Here is a 21,937-nt window from a genome sequence, read left to right on the forward strand (position 1 = left end):
AGTAGTCACTAATGTTTAATTTTAAGTTAAATTGCATTTTTGTTCCTATACTTTCCTTTAAGGAGAGTTGGACACGCTATACTGATAAATGGAACATTTTTTTTCCTAAACCATTTGCTCCTCTGAAAAATAGTTGGAAGAAAAAATACTTCACTTGTTAACATAGGGTACCTAGCATTCTTTGAAGAAAAATATAAGGGCAAAAATGTAATTTAATCTTTTTTTAAATTATTATTAAACAGCTTCAGAACGAGGGTGGTTGGGTCATTTCTCATTTGGAAGGAAAGCGGGAAGAGAATTAAGCAGCTCCTGGTCAAACAACACATTTCAATTTTCCACTAGAAACCAGCTTCCTCTGCAAGCTCTCTTCACTATTCGCTTCTCCCTGCAATGGCTCGAAACAAGGCAAATTCTTGGCAATTTTGCTCTTTCTTTTCCTTTTCATTTTTCTAGTTAAAATTCTATTTTTCTTTTTCCAATCCGAAGGGTTTAGGGTTTTTTCCTTCTTATTTAATGGCTTTATGAATTCTTTTGAGAACTTGGCCAAATTTCGGCTTCTGTTGTTTTTCATCTTCGCAATTTCTGCGAACAAGCATGGTTATTTATATTTTTCTTTTCGTGCCATATGCATAACAATTTCTTTGGATCGTTGTTACTATATTCTGGAATCAGGAATCGTTGCTTTTGCTGCTTGATGTTGGTCCTTCAATGCACAGTGTTCTTCCTGAGATTGAGAAAGCCTGTTCCATGCTTATTGTAAAAAAAGTAATGCATGCTGTCTTTCATAATTTTCTAGTTCTACTACTGTTTCAACTTTTTTTGTTTTCTAAATTTTACAATAACATGACCCCTTGAATATTTTCAGTTGATACATAGCAAATATGATGAAGCTGGAATTGTCTTATTTGGAACAAAAGGTATATTGATCTTCATGACACGGGATGGTTATTGAGTCCACGTGGTTGTTATTAGTTTCATTAAGGGTTAAAGTGGCGGGGTACATGCCAGATGAGAATTTTCGTTGCTCATTTTGTCTCACCTATTTTTATATGGACACTTTTCAGAAACTGACAATGAATTGACAGCGGAAGTTGGTGGGTATGAACATGTCATGGTTTTAAAAAATATCAAGGTTGTTGATGGAGATATTGTTGACGCATTACAGCAACTGCCTAGGGGACCTGCTAGTGGTGATTGTATCCTTTGAGTTCTTGGTTTTATTTTGGGAAAATTTCTACCTTTTTATATTTGTTTGTTCAATTTAAAATCTGTGCATTTTGGCTGATCAGCATTGAAATATTTTAAACTACCCTATGCCACCAACTAACTAGTTTCACACAACCAGTTCTGACTATCTTTTTGCATGCTCTCTGCTTTGAGACCAGAGAGGTACAAAAGTATCTGATTGTTCACTGTAATGCTGAATGCTTATTGATCTGTACTCATGAAACAGATATATCTTATTCCATCTGGCAACTTCCTTCAACAAATAACTTTTTTTTTAATGTTTTCTTCATTTTTGAAGAAAATATTTGTGCTATATGACAAATTCGATCTTGAACATCATTCTCTGTCTTATTGAAATAGAATGGATCTTCTTTTTGGCATAATTGCATAAGATTGAATTTTCAAGAGAAAGTTGGACCTTTCATTCTGGTTGTGGTCATTACTTCTTTAATGGTGTATCATACTTCTCTTGATGCCTTAACTTTGGTTGTAGTTCTTGATGCTATAATTGTTGGGATGGATATGCTTATAAAGAAATTTGGAGACACTAACAAGGGAAAGAAACGTCTTTGTCTTATTACTAATGCACATTGTCCGATAAAAGATCCATTTGAAGGAAAAAAGGAAGATCAGGTTTCCACAATTGCTAAACAGATGACAACTTATGGCATGAGAATGGAAAGTATTATTGTGAGAGGAAAGCATAGTCATGCTGTAAATAAGAGAATAATGGATGAGAATGATAGTTTGTTAAGTATTTTTTCAAAGGAAACAGATGCCAGGATGCTGTATGTGGAGGATTCAATCTCACTGTTTGGTGCTCTTAGAGCTCGAAATATATCTCTCGTTACAATTTTCAGAGGCGATCTTGAAGTTAGCCCTAAATTGAGGATTAAGGTGAGATCTTTTGAATAATGTAAATCTCATTGTCAGGTCCATGTTGACTGTCATTTGTAACTGTAGTTGCAGTCGTTTTCTAAGACAAAATGAAACTTGGTGTGTAATTTTTTGTTTCTTTCTCATATTATTGTTTTGTGAATTAGATATTAAATGTCGTATTCATCTTATTAGCATCTACTACTTCCTTGATTGAGCATTATTTCCGGGTTATTGTACTTTCTTCTGAACTAAAATTTAATCACGAATATTGAATGATTAGTGTTTTATGAGTTGTATATAGTCAACATGGCATGTTTCTGTTGTCTGGATGTTTGCTCTTATTCTAGCAAGGGGATGCTCTTTCTGCAAATATTTTAGCAACGCTGTTGCATTTTTTAATGAAAGAAATTCTTTTTTCATCAAAACATGGATGGTGATCAGGTATGGGTGTACAAGAAAACAGCTGAAGAGAAGTTTCCAGCCCTGAAGAAATATTCTGACAAGGCACCTACAACGGATATAACTGCTACACATGAAGTCAAGGTAGATTTCGAATACAAAAATATTGAAGATTCTAAAAATGTTGTTCCACCAGATCAAAGAATCAAAGGTTATAGTTACGGGCCTCAAATAGTTCCTATATCCTCTGCTGAATGGGAAGCTGTTAAGTTTAAACCAGAAAAGGGTGTTAAGCTTCTAGGATTTACTGATTATTCAAACATATTCAGGTAAATATTTATATTTGTTTGGTCCTACTGTCCTGTTTAATTTTTTTTTTTTTTTAAAGGATGCTCTGTTGACTAATTTTTTCTCTTTTCTTTTCTGATCTACAATGTCCCATAAAGACATCATTACATGAAAGATGTTTTCATTTTCATAGCTGAACCAGAAAATATAAAGGCTACTCTCGCAGTTTCAGCACTAGCAAGGGCCATGAAGGAAATGAATAAGGTAGCAATATTACGCTGTGTTTGGAGACAAGGACAGGGGAATCTCTCCATTGGGGTCTTGACGCCCAATATATCTGACAGAGAAGATATTGTGAGGTTTTCTTTTCATTATTGTATTCCTTTTATTGCCCTTGATTCTTTCAACTAAATTTTAGGTTTTTGAGTCATGCTGTGCAGATGGATTCCTTTTACTTAAATGTGCTTCCTTTTGCTGAGGATGTGCGAGAGTTTCAATTCCCATCTTTCAGTAATTTACCAGCATATTTGCAGCCAAATCAACAGCAGCTAGAGGCAACTGATAACTTAGTAAAGATGCTTGACCTTGCTCCGGATGGGAAAGAGGAAGTTTTGCGTCCTGAATTTACGCCAAATCCAATCCTGGAGGTACACTTTCTCTTGATGTAACTGTTTATAGATTATTGATTTGGCAATTAGCACAAATCTTAATTGATAGGACATGCAAATTTTGTCCATAGAATGTCAACCTAATGTAGGTCAATTCGTATAGGAAAGTCATTCGTCTCACTGCTAGATGTTTTTATACTAGTTGCTGCCCCCACATATATATATCTTGCAAAGCTTTAATAGAAGCAATGTGAACTCCTTTCTTTTTTCAAGGGTTTTCAAAATACTTCTCTTGATAGACAATCATAAACTTTTTCCAGATTAATGATAATCATGTGTAAATCTCTACCTTTACTTCCATACTTCTCCATTAATTCTTTTAATTGATAAATTGCTTCTGTTATGGCCTTTCTTGGCATGAAACCGAATTGGTTCCTAGAAATAGTAGTCCCCAACCTCAACTTATGTTTAATTACTCTTGCGCACAATTATATTGTATGACTTATAAGCTTAATCCCTCTGTAGTTTGCACAATTCTGAATATCACTTTTATTTTTATAAGTAGGAACTAAGGTGCTTCTCCATTTGTCAAGCATTTTTTTTGGACCATAAGATCTCATCAAGTAGCTTAGCTAGCCACAGCACTCCCTGTTCATATAAACATTTTCTTACTTCAAGAGGGATACTGTCAAGTCTAGTGCCTTTGCCATTTTCTATTTTCTTAAGAGCCTTCTTAACCTTGCTATTGTGATTCTTTTGATAAAATGTCAAATTTTGTTCTCCTTTTGGAGTTATTAAATCCTTCAAGTCATTAGACCCCTCCACAATTGAAAAGCTTGTAAAAGTATGCCTCCCATCTGTCTTTAATATCACTATTTGCAGCCAAAAGTTTTCCTTCATCTTTTATGCACCTTTTGTTCCAAATCTTTTGATTTTTTCCCCGACTCTTGATATGACAATTTTAAAATTTAAAGAAATGGTCACATGAATACATACATACATATATATAATTATCTACATGTTCAAAACAACAAATCAACTGTTATGAAGGCACAAAATATTCTATCTATTTTTCCAATCTAGTCCCAGAATTGAACCAAGGCAAATGCATGTGCCAACATCACTACCAGTGCAAGGAAAGGAGTTCGCTTCTCTGATGCACTTGTTACTCATGTACACATCACAGACACACTTCACTTTTAATGCAAAACTGCAATTTTTTAGCTTGGAAATTCGTTTTAGCAATGCCTCATTTCTCTGCCATGATTCTTTAATTTGGTTGTGGAGACTAGACACTTTGGAAATGATAGGAAGACAGGTTGAATCAGGATGATTATCCTCCTCTTTGTTCTCATGATTCCTCCTGGAGATGCATCAGCTGCCAAAATTTTCTTTTCCCTTTTCAACATTATACTTTGAACTCCTAAGTTTATGTTGCCACTTTTCCTGATAGGCTGAAATTATTTCCTGCTAAAGATGCTTTATTCTAAGATGGTCCCATTTGATGAATGGATGTCTAGCAAGGTACTGCCGCCAATGGTTCGTAGCCAATACAATTGCTGTGAGTTCTATGTCATATGGACATATGCTGAGTGAAATCGCTTGGATGAAGAAAGCACCTTACTCACGTAAGCAATTGGGTGGCCATCTTGAGGCAAGACAGAACCTGTACCAAATCTCTTGTCTCAAATCAAGCTTGACTCCCATTACGGGAAAAATTGAGTTGTCCCAAGTATTAATTGCATCTCACAACTATCACAAAAGGGTAATCACATCTTTAAATGCTAGAAACCTCAATCAGTCAGCTTGAGTCTTGCCATTTGGAAAATTTGATTCTGTAGCACCTCTTGATTGGTGATGCGCGTAAGATTAGAGTAAGCTTGAAACCAGCCACTCATTTTGTCTGCTCTCTTTGGGTCATGAGGTGCCTCAAGTCATTGATGTAAATGAAATATAGTGCCTTTTAATTTAATATACCTGATCCGTAATTTTCTTTTTTTTTTTTAATAAGGATAAGTGAGAATTAGGTTAGATGTAATTCTCCTATTTTTGTTGGATTATTTGGGGTTTGAGTGGCTGACATGTGACTAACCAAAACTCTCAAAACCCTAATAGTTACTGCATGCATCTTGAATAAAAATTAGACGAAAATTAGAGCTGTTCTTTTTTTTTTTTTTTGGTTTTCTCTTTACTAAATGCAGCAGCTTATGTTTTTACTGACAATATCAGATCACTGAATCCTAGTTGCTGTAATTTGTATGCTTTGAGACATGTAGTGATTTATATATTTGTGGTCACCCTTATGTTGAGAAAAGGTTACTGCAAGTACTACTGGGATTCAAACAAAGCTCATACTATCATTGATCAATTACAATATGAACACTAATTACATTCAATGAGAATCATAATCGAGGCTAAAATTAAGGAAACAAAATCATATCCTATAATTGACTATTTACAGAGAATAAGAAAGGAGATAAATAATAGCCTTTATTTGCAACTGCTGCAATTTAGCAAAGAGAAAACCCACAAAACAACTCGAAATTTGTTATATAAATTTAGTTAGCTAATGTTATATTGTTAAGAAGTCTAATATTTTAATTTTACATTCTTTTATTCAATTGTATTTCCACTTTCCACTTTTCTTCAGCTTTTCCCCTTGCTAAGTGATTTAGTTTTAATTTTTTGTCATAGGATTTTGTTTTTTCATCAAGTTCAATTGCTGCATGTTTGTGACCATTACACTACACTATGTCGCAACCAAGGTTGTTAAAGGCGAAAGGCGCACTTAAAGCACAGAGCCTGTAAAACGTCTTAGGCGCATGATGCTAGAAAGGCGTGTTGTCACATTTTGTCATTTTTCACAAGGTTAAAGAGGTCCGGAATGCTCCAGAACCCTCCAGAAGGCTCCCAGCTAACCTTAAGAGTGCTAGAGAATGCAAGAACATTCTAGAGAAGCCTACACAATTCTAGCCTCAATATTTTAATATTGTCTCTAGATTCTTCCATTTAAATATCTAGATATTCTTCCATTCTTTAGTGGGAGTTCTAGACAGGATAAACCACCCTCAATTAGGCATGATGCCTCAAAGCCACCGAAGCCATGCTTCATGTGCAATGGTCCACACTGGACTCGTGACTGCCCCAACCGTAAGGCTATGAATGCCTTGGTTGCTGAGATGAAGGATAATCGGGACAAGGAGCAACAGATCGACCTTGGTTCCCTCCAACATTTGAATTCCTTGACTGGACTCTTTTCTCCATCTAAGAAGGAAGAGAAGGGTCTACTTTATGCTGATCTTGCTATTCAGGGAAAGTTTGCCTCTGCCATGCTCGACACAGGAGGATCCCACAACTTCATGGAGGCTGAAGAAGCCAAGAGATTAGGTATCCAACTTAACAAGGGAGAAGGCACCATCAAGGCAGTGAACTCCCCAGCCAAACAAGTCCTTGGGATTGCTAAGGATGTGAAGATCGGGGACTGGCAAGGTACGTTAGACTTTACTGTTGTCCCTATGGATGATTTCAAAGTAGTATTGGGACTTGCTTTCTTTTGCAAAGCACATGGCTTCCCTATCCCCGAAGCCAAGTCTATGGTGGTCATTGACTCCAACATGATTCGGGTAATCCCCTTGAAACGCTTGGAGAAATCCAACCCTATGATTTCTGCCTTGCAATTCAAGAGGGGTCTCAAGAACTCAGAAGGGTATATTGCCATTGTACGTTCATTGGCCGAGGAAGAAGATGGCCCAACCAAGCCACGGGAAACCTTGCCACTTTGCATCCAAGAGGTGTTACAGGAGTACAAACACGTCATGCCCTGATGAGTTGCCCAAGAAACTGCCTCCCAGAAGAGAGGTAGACCATCAGATCGAGTTGGAGCCTGGTGCCAAACCACCTGCCTTGGCACCTTACCACATGTCACCTCCAGAACTTGCAGAGTTAAGGAGACAACTGCAAGATCTCCTTGATTCAGGATATATTCAACCATCTAAGGCCCCATATGGTGCTCTAGTCCTTTTCCAGAAGAAGAAGGATGGATCGTTGCGAATGTGCATCGACTACAGGGCCTTGAACAAGATTACTATCAAGAATAAGTACCCGATACCTTTGATCGCTGACTTGTTCGATCAGCTTGGAAAAGCCAGGTACTTCTCTAAGCTTGATCTCCGATCCGGGTACTATCAAGTACGCATCGCCGCAGGTGATGAACCGAAGACAACCTGCGTGACGAGATATGGAGCATTCGAGTTTCTTGTCATGCCCTTTGGACTGACGAATGCCCCGGCAACGTTTTGCACGCTCATGAACAAGTTGTTCCACCATTACTTGGACTAGTTCGTGGTGGTATACTTGGATGACATCGTAGTATATAGCAACACTCTTGAAGAGCATGCTCAACACTTGAAGAAAGTCTTCCAGGTACTCTCTGATCATGAACTTTACATTAAGCTGAAAAAATGTTCTTTTGCCAAACAAGAGGTGGACTTCTTAGGGCACAAGATCAAGGATGGAAAGCTCATGATGGACCCAACTAAGGTTCGAGCCATCTAAGAATGGCAGCCTCCTACCAAGGTCCCAAGTTAAGATCATTCCTTGGTCTGGTGAACTACTACCGACGGTTCATAAAGGGGTATTCAAAAATCACTGCTCCATTGACAGATTTACTCAAGAAGAATAAGTCTTGGCAATGGTCACAAGATTGCCAAGATGCTTTTGAAAAGCTCAAGCAGATGGTCGCGCAAGAGCCTGTTATGTCCTTGCCCGACTACTCCAGGCCATTTGAGGTACACACCGATGCCTCAGACTTCGCAATAGGCGGCGTGTTAATGCAAGAAAGACACCCTATTGCGTACGAGAGTCGCAAGCTCAATGACACGGAGAGGCGCTACACGGTACAAGAAAAAGAGATGTCTGCCATTATCCATTGTCTACGAACCTGGCGTCATTATTTACTTGGGAGCAAGTTCACTATTATGACAGACAATGTTGCTACGAGCTACTTCCAAACACAAAAGAAGCTCAGCCCGAAGCAAGCTCACTGGCAAAATTTTCTTGCTGAGTTTGATTATCGATTAGAGTACAAGCCAGGCAAAGCAAACGTGGTGGCAGATGCCTTAAGCAGGAAAGCCGAGTTAGCCACTCTCTCAGCAAGCATGCCCCAGAATGACTTCCTTGAACGAATTAAGGAAGGTATGTCTCAGGACTCATCCGCAAGCGACTTAGTAAAGCTTGCTACCGAAGGCAAGACTCGAAGATTTTGGGTGAATGATGGAATACTCTACACCATTGGAAACTGAGTCTATGTGCCGAAATGGGGCAATCTTCGAAGGGATATCCTAAAAGAGTGCCATGATTCCATGTGGGCCGGACATCCAGGTATGACCAGAACACTTGCTCTCGTGCAAAATCATTTCTATTGGCCACATATGCAAGACGATGTCGAAGCATATGTGAGAACTTGCTTAGTGTGCCAGCAAGATAAGGTTGAACAACAACATCCTGCTGGTCTACTCGAACCTTTGCCGGTGGCTGAGAGACCATGGGAGAGTGTCTCCATGGACTTCATAGTTGCTCTCCCTAAGTCTGAAGGATGTGGGAGTATCATGGTGGTGGTTGATAGATTCAGCAAATATGCCACCTTTATACCAGCCCCAGCAAATTGTAAAGTTGATGAAGCGGCACGCTTATTTTTCAAGCATGTCGTGAAGCTATGGGGGATCCCTCGCAACATCGTCAGTGATCGAGACCCCCGATTCACCGGGAAATTTTGGAGAGAACTTTTCAAGCTCTTGGGGACAGACTTGAACTTCTCAACAAGCTTTCATCCTCAGAGCGATGGACAAACAGAGCGAATCAACGCTTTGTTAGAGCTCTACCTTCGGCACTATGTGAGCGCTCATCAACGAGATTGGGCTAAGTTGCTCGATGTGGCCCAATTCTCTTACAACTTGCAGCGAAGCGAGTCGACAGGTAAGAGCCCTTTTGAGATAGTTACCGGACAACAACCTCAAACCCCCAACGCACTTGCCACACCATACAAGGGAGACAATCCAGCTGCTTATAAGTTTACTAAGGAATGGCAAGAAGAAGCCGACATTACTCATGCATGCCTGGATAAAGCCTCCCGTAAAATGAAGAAGTGGGCGGATAAGAAGCGACGCCCCATTGAGTTTCAAGTAGGTGACTTGGTCATGGTTAAGTTATTACCGAATCAATTCAAGTCACTACGCAAAGTCCACAAAGGCTTGGTCAGGAGATATGAAGGCCCTTTCCCTATCATCAAACGTGTGGGAAAGGTTGCGTACCAAGTACAACTCCCTCCCAAGCTTAAGATTCATCCTGTCATCCATGTTAGTCTCTTGAAGAAACACTATAGAGATGAAGAAGATCCATCTCGAGGTATCTCTAAGAGAGCACCGACAGCAGTCGTCACCGAGTACGACAAGGAGATAGAAGAGATCCTTGCAGACAGGGTGATCAGGAAGAGAGGAGTTCCCAACTACACTAAGTACTTAATCAAGTGGAAGGATCAACCAGACTTTAAAGCTAGTTGGGAACGTGAAGACCTCCTCTGGCAGTTCACTGACCAAATCCAACGCTACAAGGAGGAAGGCGCGACGAGGGCGTCGCGAAATCAAGTGGGGGAGAATGTCACATTTTGTCATTTTTCACAAGGTTAAAGAGGTCCGGAATGCTCCAGAACCCTCCAGAAGGCTCCCAGCTAACCTTAAGAGTGCTAGAGAATGCAAGAACATTCTAGAGAAGCCTACACAATTCTAGCCTCAATATTTTAATATTGTCTCTAGATTCTTCCATTTAAATATCTAGATATTTGTTAAGAGAATTCTCGAGAATCAATTGTAGCCGTAGGATAGATTTAATCTCCACCGTCCATTAAGGAGGTGGGAACATTCTAGATCCAAGGGGAGGCCTATAAATACCTCACCCCTCCTCATTTGTAAATCATCCTTGAGTTCTCAAAGCTATAGAACTCTCACATTCTCCAAACTCTCTCTACTCTCCTTTGCCTTCAAGCTTTCCCTTTCCTCTACTTAGCCAAGCATCCTCCTTTCATACGAGTTAGACTTACTTAGCAACTTCCAGTGAAGGTTGTCTGAGTGCCGCACGGGTTGAAAGACTAGCCTCGTGACAGTGTGCTCGAATGAAGCGAGGCGCTACCATGTGTTATAGCCTCCAGGTGTTGCTGCTCCATTCTAAACGTCTAATGGATTATAATAGTTCTCTTTTATAACCTAATCAGTATAAGTTGGGATTAAATTTTCTTGAAAATTTTCCAAGGCTCATAATAATTTCACTATCATGTTTAAAATTTCAATCAAAGAGTATTTCTTGCAATAAGTTTAAATCTTTTCTATTATGTAATTGTCTTCTCTTATTTTAAAATTAAATATTTCATATTTGTTTTTATATCATTTAACTTTTCATATTTTTTATCATATTTTAATGGGTTATGTATTAAAATATGAGCAAACCCATTGTCTTCTACAATATGTTACTCCATAGAAGTCAAGTGAAGCAGTCGGTGCTGTCCTTATCTTCTCTTCTCTTCTTCCATATGCTGTCAGCATCGTCCTCATCAATTCCAATCGGTCGTTATCTTCTCTTCAATAACCAAACCCAGTCAGTCGTCTTCTTCACTTCTTCAATACCCAGTCCCAGTTGGTCGTCTTCATCTCTTCTTCAGTGCCTAGTGGTCGATCATCATCTGCTCACCTTTTGTTCCCCTATTCTTCAACCTACTTCAATTAGGCACCCTCAGGCGAGCACTTTTTGCTTGTGCAAGGTGCACAAGGCGCTCTCAGGCGTGCGCCTAACTAACCCCATCGCCTCTCTTTTATGAGAGGCGATGACCCTGTTTAACGCCTCGCTTTTGCGCCTTAGGCGCTGAGGCGAGCACCTTTAACAACACTCTCACAACAAAGTTATTGTATATTTTTTGCAGCGCTTGTATCATCACTTTGATCTGAAATCAAGGCATCCAGATGCTGCTGTACCCCCTCTTGATGACAATCTCAAGAAAATAACAGTACCTGATGCAGACCTGTTACTGGAAAACAAATCTCTGATAGATTCATTTCGTACGTCTTTTGAGCTCAAGGAAAATCCCAAGGTAGGAATATAAAATCGGCTTTCTAGTTTCCCTCATTACAAATATGACAATTTTTAACATTTTAGCTACTCTTCAGCGAAAAAAATCAAGAAAATTACTTCAGGAAAAAGGATCTCATTATAGTGAAGATGATAAAACAGAGATTACTGCTCATCCTGTCAATGCCATTGAACCTGCTTCTAATGTTAAAGTTGAGAAAATTGGAGATATTACTCCAGTCAAAGATTTTGAAGCCATGTTATCTCGTAGAGATGGTCCAGATTGGGTCGATAAAGCAATTAAGGGTATGAGTAATAAAATATTTGATCTGGTAGAGGATTCCCATGAAGGTGATAACTATGCTAAAGCACTGGAATATTTAATAAGTCTTCGCAAGGGCTGCGTCCTTGTGCAGGTAATCCATCTCCTATCTGCTTCGCGGTTGAAACATGAAATGGCTGAGCGAAGGCTTGATCTGACCTTCAAATATTGTCTCTACCTTGAATTGCTTTGATTAATTTGTTGGGGCTTTTATTGGTTGTTTCATTGTAGATTCAGTGCAGTTTTTTAGTTCACAAACTTTTATTGTTTAGGAACCTGAACTGTTCAACAAATTTCTCCGGCATCTTTGCAATTTCTGTCGGGAGAAAGATCTCAGGAGTTTCTGTGACTATCTGGCTTCTGCAGGACTCACCTTGATCTCCAAAGCAGAAGCTGTAGACAGGTTTCTGCATGATCTCTTTCTTTGGTTTCATGGTTTTTGTTAACAGATGTTTTCATTTGGTCTAGCAGCTAATCATTGATGTCTTATTTGGTATTTGGTACTACTGTACAGCGAAGTTACTGATGATGAGGCTAGAAGCTTCTTGGTTAAGTCTGAACGAGAAGTCTTTTGAGGTTAAGCATTCCACTTTATGTGCCGGAATATCTGATCCTTGTCAATACTTGAGCACGTTTTGTTGGGAAATAGAATGTGATAAGCTATGGAGAACTAAGTTAATCAATTAGGAGGTGTGTATAATCCCTCTCACAATGTCTTAGCGGAAAAAATAATTTTATCCTAGTGTTGTATAAATGTTGAACATTGGTACAATGAACCTAAACACTATAATGAGTTTAGACTGCATTTTGTACCATATTCCAATTGGATGTTTTGTTGATATAATAATGTAAATGGATGCCCTGGATGTACAAGTCATTGTTTTCATGCTTGCATATATCCTCTACCCTTTTTATAAGAGTTCAGGTTTGGAAAATCAAAATTTTTTAGTATAACCAGGCTTCTAAACCCAATCATGTTAGATCTTATAAAAATAGGCTTGGCTTTGGGCGTCCTTCCAAGCTGTATTAATTTTTTAAAAACATTTACATTAAAAAAATAAAAAATGTGGAAACATGAATGTTCTATAATTCATTTTCCAAGTGAGTCAGTTTATGAATTAAAATCAGCATTCTGGCCATGAACTTCATTTCTCTTTTGATTTCTCGCTGAATGATACGTAAAATGTTTTTGTGGTAGTGTGATGTTGTGGAACAATTATTGGTTTGGTTCTTGCACAAGCTCATTCACAGCTTCCTTAATTCTTTTAGTTCTTGCTCGTGATTGGACCACTTGGAATCTGGAAAGGGCTTTTTGAAGCATTGGAAATAGTTTCCTGTTTGACTTCGTTTCTTGAAATGGTTTGATGGATCGCATCACGCATGGTTGCCTAGTCAGAAATTTAAAGGGTTAAGGGTCATTGATAGGCGTAATTGAACGTTAGTTCATGATTTGAAATTTCATGATATGTTTTCTCATAGTGACCAACACTAATAAAAAATCACCTCACAAGTTTGAATAAAATTCAAAACTATATTAATCAATTCAAGTCTTCTTCGAATTCAATAGGTACAAAATGAGGTATTTATAAGAAAAGACTTCAACTTTAACTAGGAATGTTAATCATATTAAGGCTCTTTAAAAACTCTAATTTGAAAACCTAATGGATAACTTGAGCCTAAAAACCCATTATAGGCTACTGAGATACGATTTTTAGTTCTCTAAGTTCACTAACTTGAAGAGATGTGTGACTTTTATTTTTCTAAGTTATCTTTCAAGATGTTGGTCCAAAAAAAAAGTTCTCTTTCAAGTTGAGTAATCTTTTTATGGATACTCTCAACATAATAATGATCAAATCTATAGGTTCTTGGGAAGAGTATCCCCCTAAGAGTCATATAAGATTAGTGTAGCTAAACAGTAAAAGAAAAATGGAACTTGCACATTTGTTCACGTGTTTCACTCAATATAATGTCATATGTATTTATCACTCTTTTAATGTGTAGTTAACAATTCTTCACTCAAATTTAATTTTGTAAAGTTTTAAATGAGAAATGATTGTGAGATAATAATTATGGTGAAACTAACATTAAGTTACAAAGAAAATATAAAAAATGAGATAAGACACAGCAAGATGAGATAAGGTGGAATGAGATAATATAAGGTAGATAGAGAGATACTTAAAAAAATACGAATTTGTGTGCAAAGACTCAGATAAGGTTAAAGAGAATTAGATTTGTGAAAATCACGAGATAAAACAAATTTGAAACTTTCAAGATTAGAGTGTATAGATAAGATTTTACCAAATCTAATATGCTATACCAATAATGGCCCCTGTCAGATTGAACCTCCATTCTTTTTCAACTTTTTTTCACGTTTTTGTGTCTTTTTTTTTTTTTTACATCTTTATTTCAACTTTTTTTTTTTGAAATTGTGTGCACCTTTTTTGCACCATTTTTTTTTGGTAACATTGCTCACTCATCTCTTTAAAGCACATTGCCTTTTATTTCATATAAACTTGTAAAGAGAAGAGATCCAAAAATCAGTAGCAAATCGAATGAATTTGATTTTTTTTTTTTAATAAAAGACGATGGATGGAAAAGATATGAATAGACGGAAGAATGAATGAATGATATTTGATAGAAAGGAGAAGCAAATGAGAAATATGAATATGATAAATAATGAAGAATATAATAAAAGAATATGATAAAAGGATACAACCTGAAAAGGTAATGTTGGTTATAAATTTCCTAATGGATAATTTAAGCAAAAAAAAAAAAAACAGAACAGGCTATAGATGCCGGTGAGCAAAAACTTAAAAAAAAAAGAAGATGAAATATAAGTGCAAAAATACACTAAAAATTAGAACAACTGAAGCCCAACAATTAATATAAATGGACTCTAATTGAATTAGTCTTCAATAATGTCTTTCGTAAGTCAATGTAAGTCTTCATTAAGATTTAAGCCCATTAAGACTCTTCTTCTATGTACTATTCTCATGAATTCAAAATTCCTGTGGCACATTTGAACATGCATTTGGGCTGAAATGTGCAAAATTATGGCTCAATTATCTCAAAGGAGTATGTACTTATATATTAGGTCAACATAGTAATTTAAACTCTCAATATACATTTTAACCTCTTAAAGATGAATATCTTTACGTGATCTTTTGATCTTTCCTCCACTTGAATGACATTACTTTGGGTGATTAGATGACATGCTATATCATGGAGGACTTGGTTGCCACATGTACTACCACTTGATTGCCTCAGAATGCCATTTGTGCTCACATTTAGTCCTTTTTGAACTCAAAATATTTGTTCAAGGACATTTATTATCTTAAACTTGATTTTGGAATTTCTACCTTCTTTTTAAGGGAGAATGACAGATAAGTCCCAAGTGAATCAATTAAGTCAAACAGGATTTCAACTGTCAAACTTCAAGAATTTATAATTTTGTATTATGTTGTGATGAATTTACAACTTGTTTCTAAAATTTTAACATAGTTGAAAAAATAAATAAATTTATTTTTCTCATTAAAATTTGAAACACAAGTTATAAATTTATCACATCAAAATTATAAAATTGAGAATCAAATTTGTAAATTTTTAAAATTTAATACTTGACACTTAATTTAAATTAATTGATAATCTTAAGACCTCTTTGCTATTCTTTCTCTTTTTAACTCATTAGTTAAAGAATTTGACTACAGCAGCATGCGTGTCACTCAGTTCATCCACCTCAGCAACTGACTCATATTTTTCTTTTTAAAAAAAAAAACTCTATCCCCAAAACTAGAGTCGAGAAAACAGGTTGAGCCCATGGGTTAGCCCGTTTAACCCACACAATTTGACGGGTTAGATTGAAGAAATTGGCTCGTTTTTTAAAACGGGCTAGGTTAGCCCAACCCGCAAAAATAGCTGGTTAAAACGAGCTAGCCCGAGTGCTAAACGGGCTGGTCCGAGAGCTAGCAATATTTTTTAAAAAATAATTTTTATTTTTTAATTACATTATATCTTTTTATAAATCTACAATAATGATAATATCTCTTAAATATATAATTTATAACTTTCAAATATGTTCTTTACATTTGAAATATAGTGTAAATCCTTTTTACAATTTGCAAATAAAATTTTTGTTATAATTTATGAAGATGATTTATTAATTTTTATAAAAATATTTTGAATATATATTATTTATTAGTCTCATAAATTCTATTGATTGAAATTATAAATATGAATTCATTAAGAAAAATAATATGAGTTTATATTCAAATTTTCTTTATTAGTGACAAAGATAGCACACCTAGGTGAGAAAATAATTAATAATGAAAATCTAGCAAAATGAATTTGTTTGGTTGTATTCTATATTTTTTTTACTTATTTACAAGTTTTTTAATTTTTAATTTTTTTTAAAATATGAAATAAATATATATATTTATATTGTATAAAATTTAAATTATTAAAAAATTTTGATAATTTTTTGTGGGCTAACCCGCGGGTTGATTAGCCCGCTAAAAAATGAGTTGTATTAAATTTTTTAATCCGTTTTATTTGAGGGGTTGTCCCAACTCAGCTTGCAAAACTGCCAGCCTGCACGGGCTAACCCGCGGCTGTCCCGCAACCTGTTTACCCCAGTACTACCCAAAACAGATACTACACCGCCTTCGCTCCCTTCGATCCCTTTGTCTCCTTCATAAAGCTGCCACCGCCATTGTCTTCGTTTCTTCTTCTCCTAATCTCCACACTCACATCCTTCGATCGATCACTCGTTACCTTCTTTCATCAATCCCACATGTCAAACATGATTTTCGAATCAAGCGAATCGCCTCTTCGAAGAATCGTGACCTTCTCCCTTGTTATCCCGCTGCTATTGAAGGAGATCTGAGAAGCTATGTCAAGAAGGTTACAGAAGTCCATGGTAGCCTGGCAATGGCAGTGGCAGCTTTGTGAAGGTGACAAAGGGATCAAACTCGAAGGAAGCGGAGGAGGTGAAGGATTTGTTTAGGGGGAGAGAGAATAATTTAAAAAAAAAACTGAGTTATTTGCTTACGTGGACGGGCTGCCAAGTGTATATTTTTAGTCAAAAAATTATTTAATGGGCAGTTAATGGCAAGGCAAAAATGGATGGAATTTTAAATATATAAAAGAAAAAATAATTCAAAATCAAATTCAAGATATCAAGTGTGCTGAATACTTTAAAAATAAAAGTAATCCTTAATCTTTTCAATTTTAAATGCCATGTGTATGTCCACCTGAGATCTATTAACTTAAATGAACGTTTGTCGCATTGATAGTAAGACATGCGCGGTTAGATTTTTTAAAATGTAAATAGAAAATGATATAAAAAAGTTTTTGATATCAAGTATCTTTAAGTAAATACTTTAAAAAAAAATGACTTTTTATCTTTTTAATCATATTATCCAAACAAGTTTTGATGTCAGATTGACTTTTTTTTTAATCAAAGAATATTAAAAGATGAATTACATTAGCATAGTTGATTTCGACCCCCCCAACTTCAGTTAGTACGGTGTGCAACCTTTAGTTCTGCAAATGTTAATTCCATCAAATTTAGTGTTTAAAATACCACTAGTGACTGAATTAGTATTTTCTAGAACATTAATTATTGTTATTATTAATTATAATTTTAACGACTTGGCTACAGTAACCCTGGACTGCTTTGCATTCTCAAGATGGGATAGCACAAATGAAATACGCAACTTCAAATCCGGCTTCTCTTTATTCCTCTCATATTTTGTCACTAGATAATTACTTACTTTAAGTTTCACCCGTCTAAATTTATCATTTTTTTTAATTTTCACGTCCCAATTAACATATTAAAAACAATCCATTAAAATTTGATTTAAACCATCTAAAACCTCAGAAGGAAAAGAGAAAAAGAGAGACAATTCTCTGCACTACATATACCTTGTGAAACATCCAATAAAAGTAGAACCAGCAAAAAGGAATACACAACCCAACAATCAAAGCCTAAGCTAATTAGTATTCACATTGAGAAACTAGAAGATGAGAAAGATGAGCCTCCACGACAATTTGTAACCTAAAAGAGGCTAAAATATAAAAAGCAAAGGATTCACTGACAGTTTCCCTACAATATATGTGGCAGCTGAGAATCCAATCTCTGCTGCAATTCCATGATCTTCAAAGAGAGTTCCTTTTTCTGCTCCTTGTAACTCTGAACCAAGTACTCTTTTCCTTGAATTACCTCTTTCAACTCTTCCACTTGCTTTTTTAGCATCTCAGCTCTTTTCTCATTATCAACATCCATTGCTTTCTCAGGGCTCTCCCAATTCGGATGCTCTTTCGTATCACCGTTTCCGTACAAGGATATGGAAACGTGTCCAACACAGTGATCTGCAATAGCTTTTCTCAGCCTTCGGATCTCTCTCTCTGAGTCGAACAATTCCCTATTTACGGCCTCAAGCTTTGATTGTAAATGAGAAGAAAGTTGCTGTTGAGCATCAAGCGAGCTTTGCAATTCAGCCAACTGATCTTGCATCTCTAGAATCATATCATCCCTCCTCTTCAATTGTTGCCGCAGCTTATGTATGACTTCGCGCTTATTATAGAAGTCGGAGCCTGATTCTGACACACACGGCGAGTCTGAGCAGTTTGAATGGTGGAATGGCCTTGAAGGCAATTCAAGACCATCAAGAGATGATGACCAAATAACATCATTATCCTTGCTAAATTCAGCATTAGACACAGCCACCAAAGGAAGTATCCCATCAGATTCACTCAACATCTGGCCCTTGAGCTCCACTGGACGTCCATTTCCTATTTAAGAAATCAAACGCACAAGTTATGTATGATGCAACTCCTAACAGATCAACCTGATTACATGTTTATGGGTGGAAGCTGTCCTATCTAAAAGAATGTTAGTCAAGGGTAAAAGACGTATAAAGAATTAGGTTGCCCTGAGTCTGCAAATCATATTTACAAACTACAATCATTAGGCACCGATGTCTTATTTTCCTGAGTGATGATTTACAGATGGAGTATTTCAACCCACACCAAGAAATATACGTATTTCACATAATTGAAAATTACATGATTAGAACCTAATCAAGAGGTCTCCATTTGTGTCACCAGGTTTGCTTCAAAAATGAGCAACAGTTTTTTTGTCGTAGATCCTCATTGGAAAGATATCATGACCTCTGAAGCACATAGATATAACAAATATTCCACATATATTTGTCATGAACCAAACATGGACATGTAATGTTCCTGGATATTGCATTTCCAGGAATGTTATTTAGCATAGGAACATTCGATTCTAAAAACGAATCTCTCCCATAGGTTTTACTTAAAGACAAATTCTAATAATGTATTAGTCTGCAACAAAACAATTTATGACCCAAGATATTCGAAAACAACTCTGCTACTAAATAATATACAAGTTTTCAATAGGGGAAAGAGAAGCACAAGAAAAGTCAGCTATAAACATGCTACAACAGCTGGTCATTAACTATCAGGAACCAAATATGATCAAAGGAACAAATTTAAACCTGAAATGCAACTGAAGCAACCATGACTATCTTGTTTTAGAAAATATCCATCAGACTGACAACAGCAATCTCCAGAATTTCTTGTGTTAAAAGGTTTTGCATTTCCTGAAGATGAAAACAAATGATGTTAGAATCTTGCTACGTACAAAGAAGACATCTACACCATTGAATTTCTGAACCTTTCTGAAATTTTGGAGAATTATCAGCCCTTTTTGAGTTGAGTGACTGCTTCCACTTGAAACCAAGACGAATTGATAAGGTACTCAACAAAGCACCAACACTAATAAGAAACCAATTAGGCCTTTCCCCTTGAGAATAATTTGTCCTTTGAACTCTAGACATCCCATTGCCTTGTGACTTCATCTTAGAAGCTAAAAGAATGAAGTAAAATGTTTAATATCCCAAAATAAAAAAAGAAAGAAAGAAAGAAAGCAAAAATTAAAACTTTTTGCTGAGTTGCTACATCCATAACAGACTAATATGCAATACGCTAACAGATATTCGGCTGGGTGAAGGAAGGAACCTTATAAATGGAAAAGGCAAATAACCCCAACATTACACTAGCAAATAAGACGAACACTGTGCAATTGAGAAGCTTTTGCTGCTAAAGGAAATTGAATTTAAAATTAAAACAGAATCAGTAATTTTATTAAATTCAATTTTGAAAAAACAATACTAGCATACAGCCACAAATTGTTTATTGAATTAAAAATCAGGCATAATCACCATATATACAACTAAAAGCTAAATATATAGGGTACCAATGCATACATAAAGTTACTGTCGGTCTAGAAATTGGTATAATTTAAAGTATAATGTCTAAATTTCCAATAAGAAAGCTTACCTACTTACATTAAATGAAAATTCCAACTTCCCGAACTTGTTCATGAGTTAGCAGATCCTTGATAATCACTGAAAAATTTAATCAAACCAAAGCCATGTGATTTGAAAATGAAGTCAAATGCAACTGTAGCTACTTAACATATCAGCCATTACAAGGTAATCATGCCCAAAACAACAAGAAGCCTTAGCCCAAAAAAGTTAAGAATTTCATGGAGCTATCAAATAGTCAAGTAATTGATAAGACATATAGCTATAGATCATACTAATGTAGATAACATATACTCCCTCTAGTCCTATTTATGAGAAACTTTTAACTGAATCACGCAGTTGAGAAATTTAAACTAGTTAAGAGTGTTGATTTCTCGAAAAATTACTATCACTCTCAAATTACTCCTAATAAAAACTATTAACTTATACCTTTGAAGCTTACAGTCAAAGATGCCACCCCAAATGAACCGATTAGATATTTAGGCATTTTTGGAAATAATTCATAAATGATTCACTAAATTTTATAAGTGTCTTGTATTAAGGACCAAGCAAAATTTCTAAAAGGTAACTTGTGTTAAAGACTGGAGGGAATAACCATTATGTGTGGTGTCAGCTGTCAAATAAAAAGAAACTGAAGCATATAAGGATCAAATACAAGGAACTTCACCAGCACACAGTTATAAAACATAATTTTTCTTTTTCCCGAGGGTTTTACTTAAGGATAAAAACTTAGCTGCATTTCCTTATACCCTGATTGTCAGGTTCTCTAATCAAAAGATGAAAATATGCTGTTATCTGAATAACACAACAAGTGTATGATTTTTACAGCAATTGTATGATTCGCTGATTAAACTATGCACTTGTCATGTTGTTAAAAATATATATAATAAGGAAATATGCTTATCAGTAACATTCTATTTCATAATTTTTTAAATTTAGTTTTTCACCAAATTTATTGCCATTTGGGTTCATTCAGAAGCTAACTACTTTGATACCACAAAAGAAAGCTCAGGATAACATTATAAATCATTGGATTTTACAATTCCAAAACATATCCGAACCAGAAAACATTTAATGGCTAAAAACCAAAACAAAAGTTTAAAACGGTCAGGCAAACACACACATACACAAAGTATCAGTCACTCCATGATCTGAATTGGTTCTCCAGGCTGACGTCCCTCACCAGCTAGCATTGACATAAGCATATAAGTCTAGTCCGTAACATTGAAGGCTTAGTTCCGGAAGAAAAGGACTCCATAATGAAATAAGAAAACACAATAAAACCAATACCCCACAAAATCTCCCCAAAGTCAGACAAACAAGCATCGGACTCTCCTAGTTTCCTTATTCCTTCGCTTATTACCAGCAATTCCTCCCATCCTCAATCTATTAAGCCTCAATTTTGTCCTAATCTAACCGTGCTTTGGCCATACTTTCTCAAAACTTCAACAGCACTTAGAATTCGAACTACGAAAAAACGGTTAGTTTCAATATGCACTCCCTTCCGATGTTAGCAGGTATTACTGTCCCTTGAAGACATTTTCCACATTCAAGATAATACCAACAGAAAGTGTCTAATCAACAACGTTTTGACTGGAAATGGCTTTGAAAAGCGAGAGACCAAGAGAGAACCTGAAGAAAGGCGAAGGAGGAGTATCATTGCCCTGGTCGACGACACGGCGCTCCGCAGATGAGAGTGGCAACAGGCAAGAGTGAGCACTAAGCACCACTCGGCGGAGAAAAGAAAA

The 21,937-nt window shown here is 36.3% G+C and overlaps 2 protein-coding genes across 7 annotated transcripts; one reads left to right on the forward strand and one right to left on the reverse strand.

Moving 5' to 3' along the window:
* The first annotated feature begins 273 nt into the window (after positions 1 to 273).
* LOC129315538 (ATP-dependent DNA helicase 2 subunit KU80) lies at positions 274 to 12,729 on the forward strand. Of its 4 annotated transcripts, none has more exons than XM_054959311.1 (12): positions 274 to 405; positions 673 to 765; positions 866 to 917; positions 1,065 to 1,196; positions 1,721 to 2,124; positions 2,548 to 2,834; positions 2,952 to 3,147; positions 3,234 to 3,440; positions 11,368 to 11,535; positions 11,612 to 11,929; positions 12,108 to 12,238; positions 12,340 to 12,729. In XM_054959311.1, exons 1-12 carry the CDS (start codon positions 391 to 393, stop codon positions 12,359 to 12,361), a joined length of 2,025 nt encoding a protein of 674 aa, XP_054815286.1. In that variant the 5' UTR covers positions 274 to 390; the 3' UTR covers positions 12,362 to 12,729. The 4 variants fall into 4 exon arrangements, with proteins under 4 accessions (XP_054815286.1, XP_054815285.1, XP_054815287.1 ...); XM_054959310.1 differs by having other exon boundaries at positions 12,350 to 12,729; XM_054959312.1 differs by having other exon boundaries at positions 3,327 to 3,440; positions 12,350 to 12,729.
* Positions 12,730 to 17,716: 4,987 nt separating this feature from the next.
* On the reverse strand, positions 17,717 to 21,937 carry LOC129315195 (uncharacterized). 3 transcript variants are annotated; one of them, XM_054958766.1, is made up of 6 exons: positions 21,822 to 21,937; positions 20,211 to 20,270; positions 19,882 to 19,962; positions 19,538 to 19,729; positions 19,359 to 19,463; positions 17,717 to 18,627 (listed from the first exon to the last, which is right to left on the reverse strand). In XM_054958766.1, the coding sequence occupies exons 4-6, from the start codon at positions 19,719 to 19,721 to the stop codon at positions 17,939 to 17,941; spliced, it is 978 nt and encodes a 325-aa protein (XP_054814741.1). In that variant the 5' UTR covers positions 19,722 to 19,729; positions 19,882 to 19,962; positions 20,211 to 20,270; positions 21,822 to 21,937; the 3' UTR covers positions 17,717 to 17,938. The 3 variants fall into 3 exon arrangements, with proteins under 3 accessions (XP_054814741.1, XP_054814740.1, XP_054814739.1); XM_054958765.1 differs by lacking the exon at positions 19,882 to 19,962; XM_054958764.1 differs by lacking the exon at positions 19,882 to 19,962 and having other exon boundaries at positions 20,203 to 20,270.

Source organism: Prosopis cineraria, unplaced genomic scaffold, assembly GCF_029017545.1.
Source record: "Prosopis cineraria cultivar Desert tree isolate PC_DT_omini unplaced genomic scaffold, ASM2901754v1 PC7, whole genome shotgun sequence".
Taxonomy (NCBI): Eukaryota; Viridiplantae; Streptophyta; class Magnoliopsida; order Fabales; family Fabaceae; genus Prosopis; species Prosopis cineraria.

Coding starts and splice junctions, on each gene's coding strand:
- LOC129315538 (XM_054959310.1), top strand. Junction 2,125..2,547: donor GCCCTAAATTGAGGATTAAG/GTGAGATCTTTT, acceptor GATGGTGATCAG/GTATGGGTGTACAAGAAAAC. Junction 2,835..2,951: donor GATTATTCAAACATATTCAG/GTAAATATTTAT, acceptor TGTCCCATAAAG/ACATCATTACATGAAAGATG.
- LOC129315195 (XM_054958765.1), bottom strand. CDS start 19,721: ATGAAGTCACAAGGCAATGGGATGTCTAGAGTTCAAAGGACAAATTAT. Junction 19,464..19,537: donor TTCTCCAAAATTTCAGAAAG/GTTCAGAAATTC, acceptor TTTCATCTTCAG/GAAATGCAAAACCTTTTAAC. Junction 18,628..19,358: donor TTGCTTCAGTTGCATTTCAG/GTTTAAATTTGT, acceptor TTTCTTAAATAG/GAAATGGACGTCCAGTGGAG.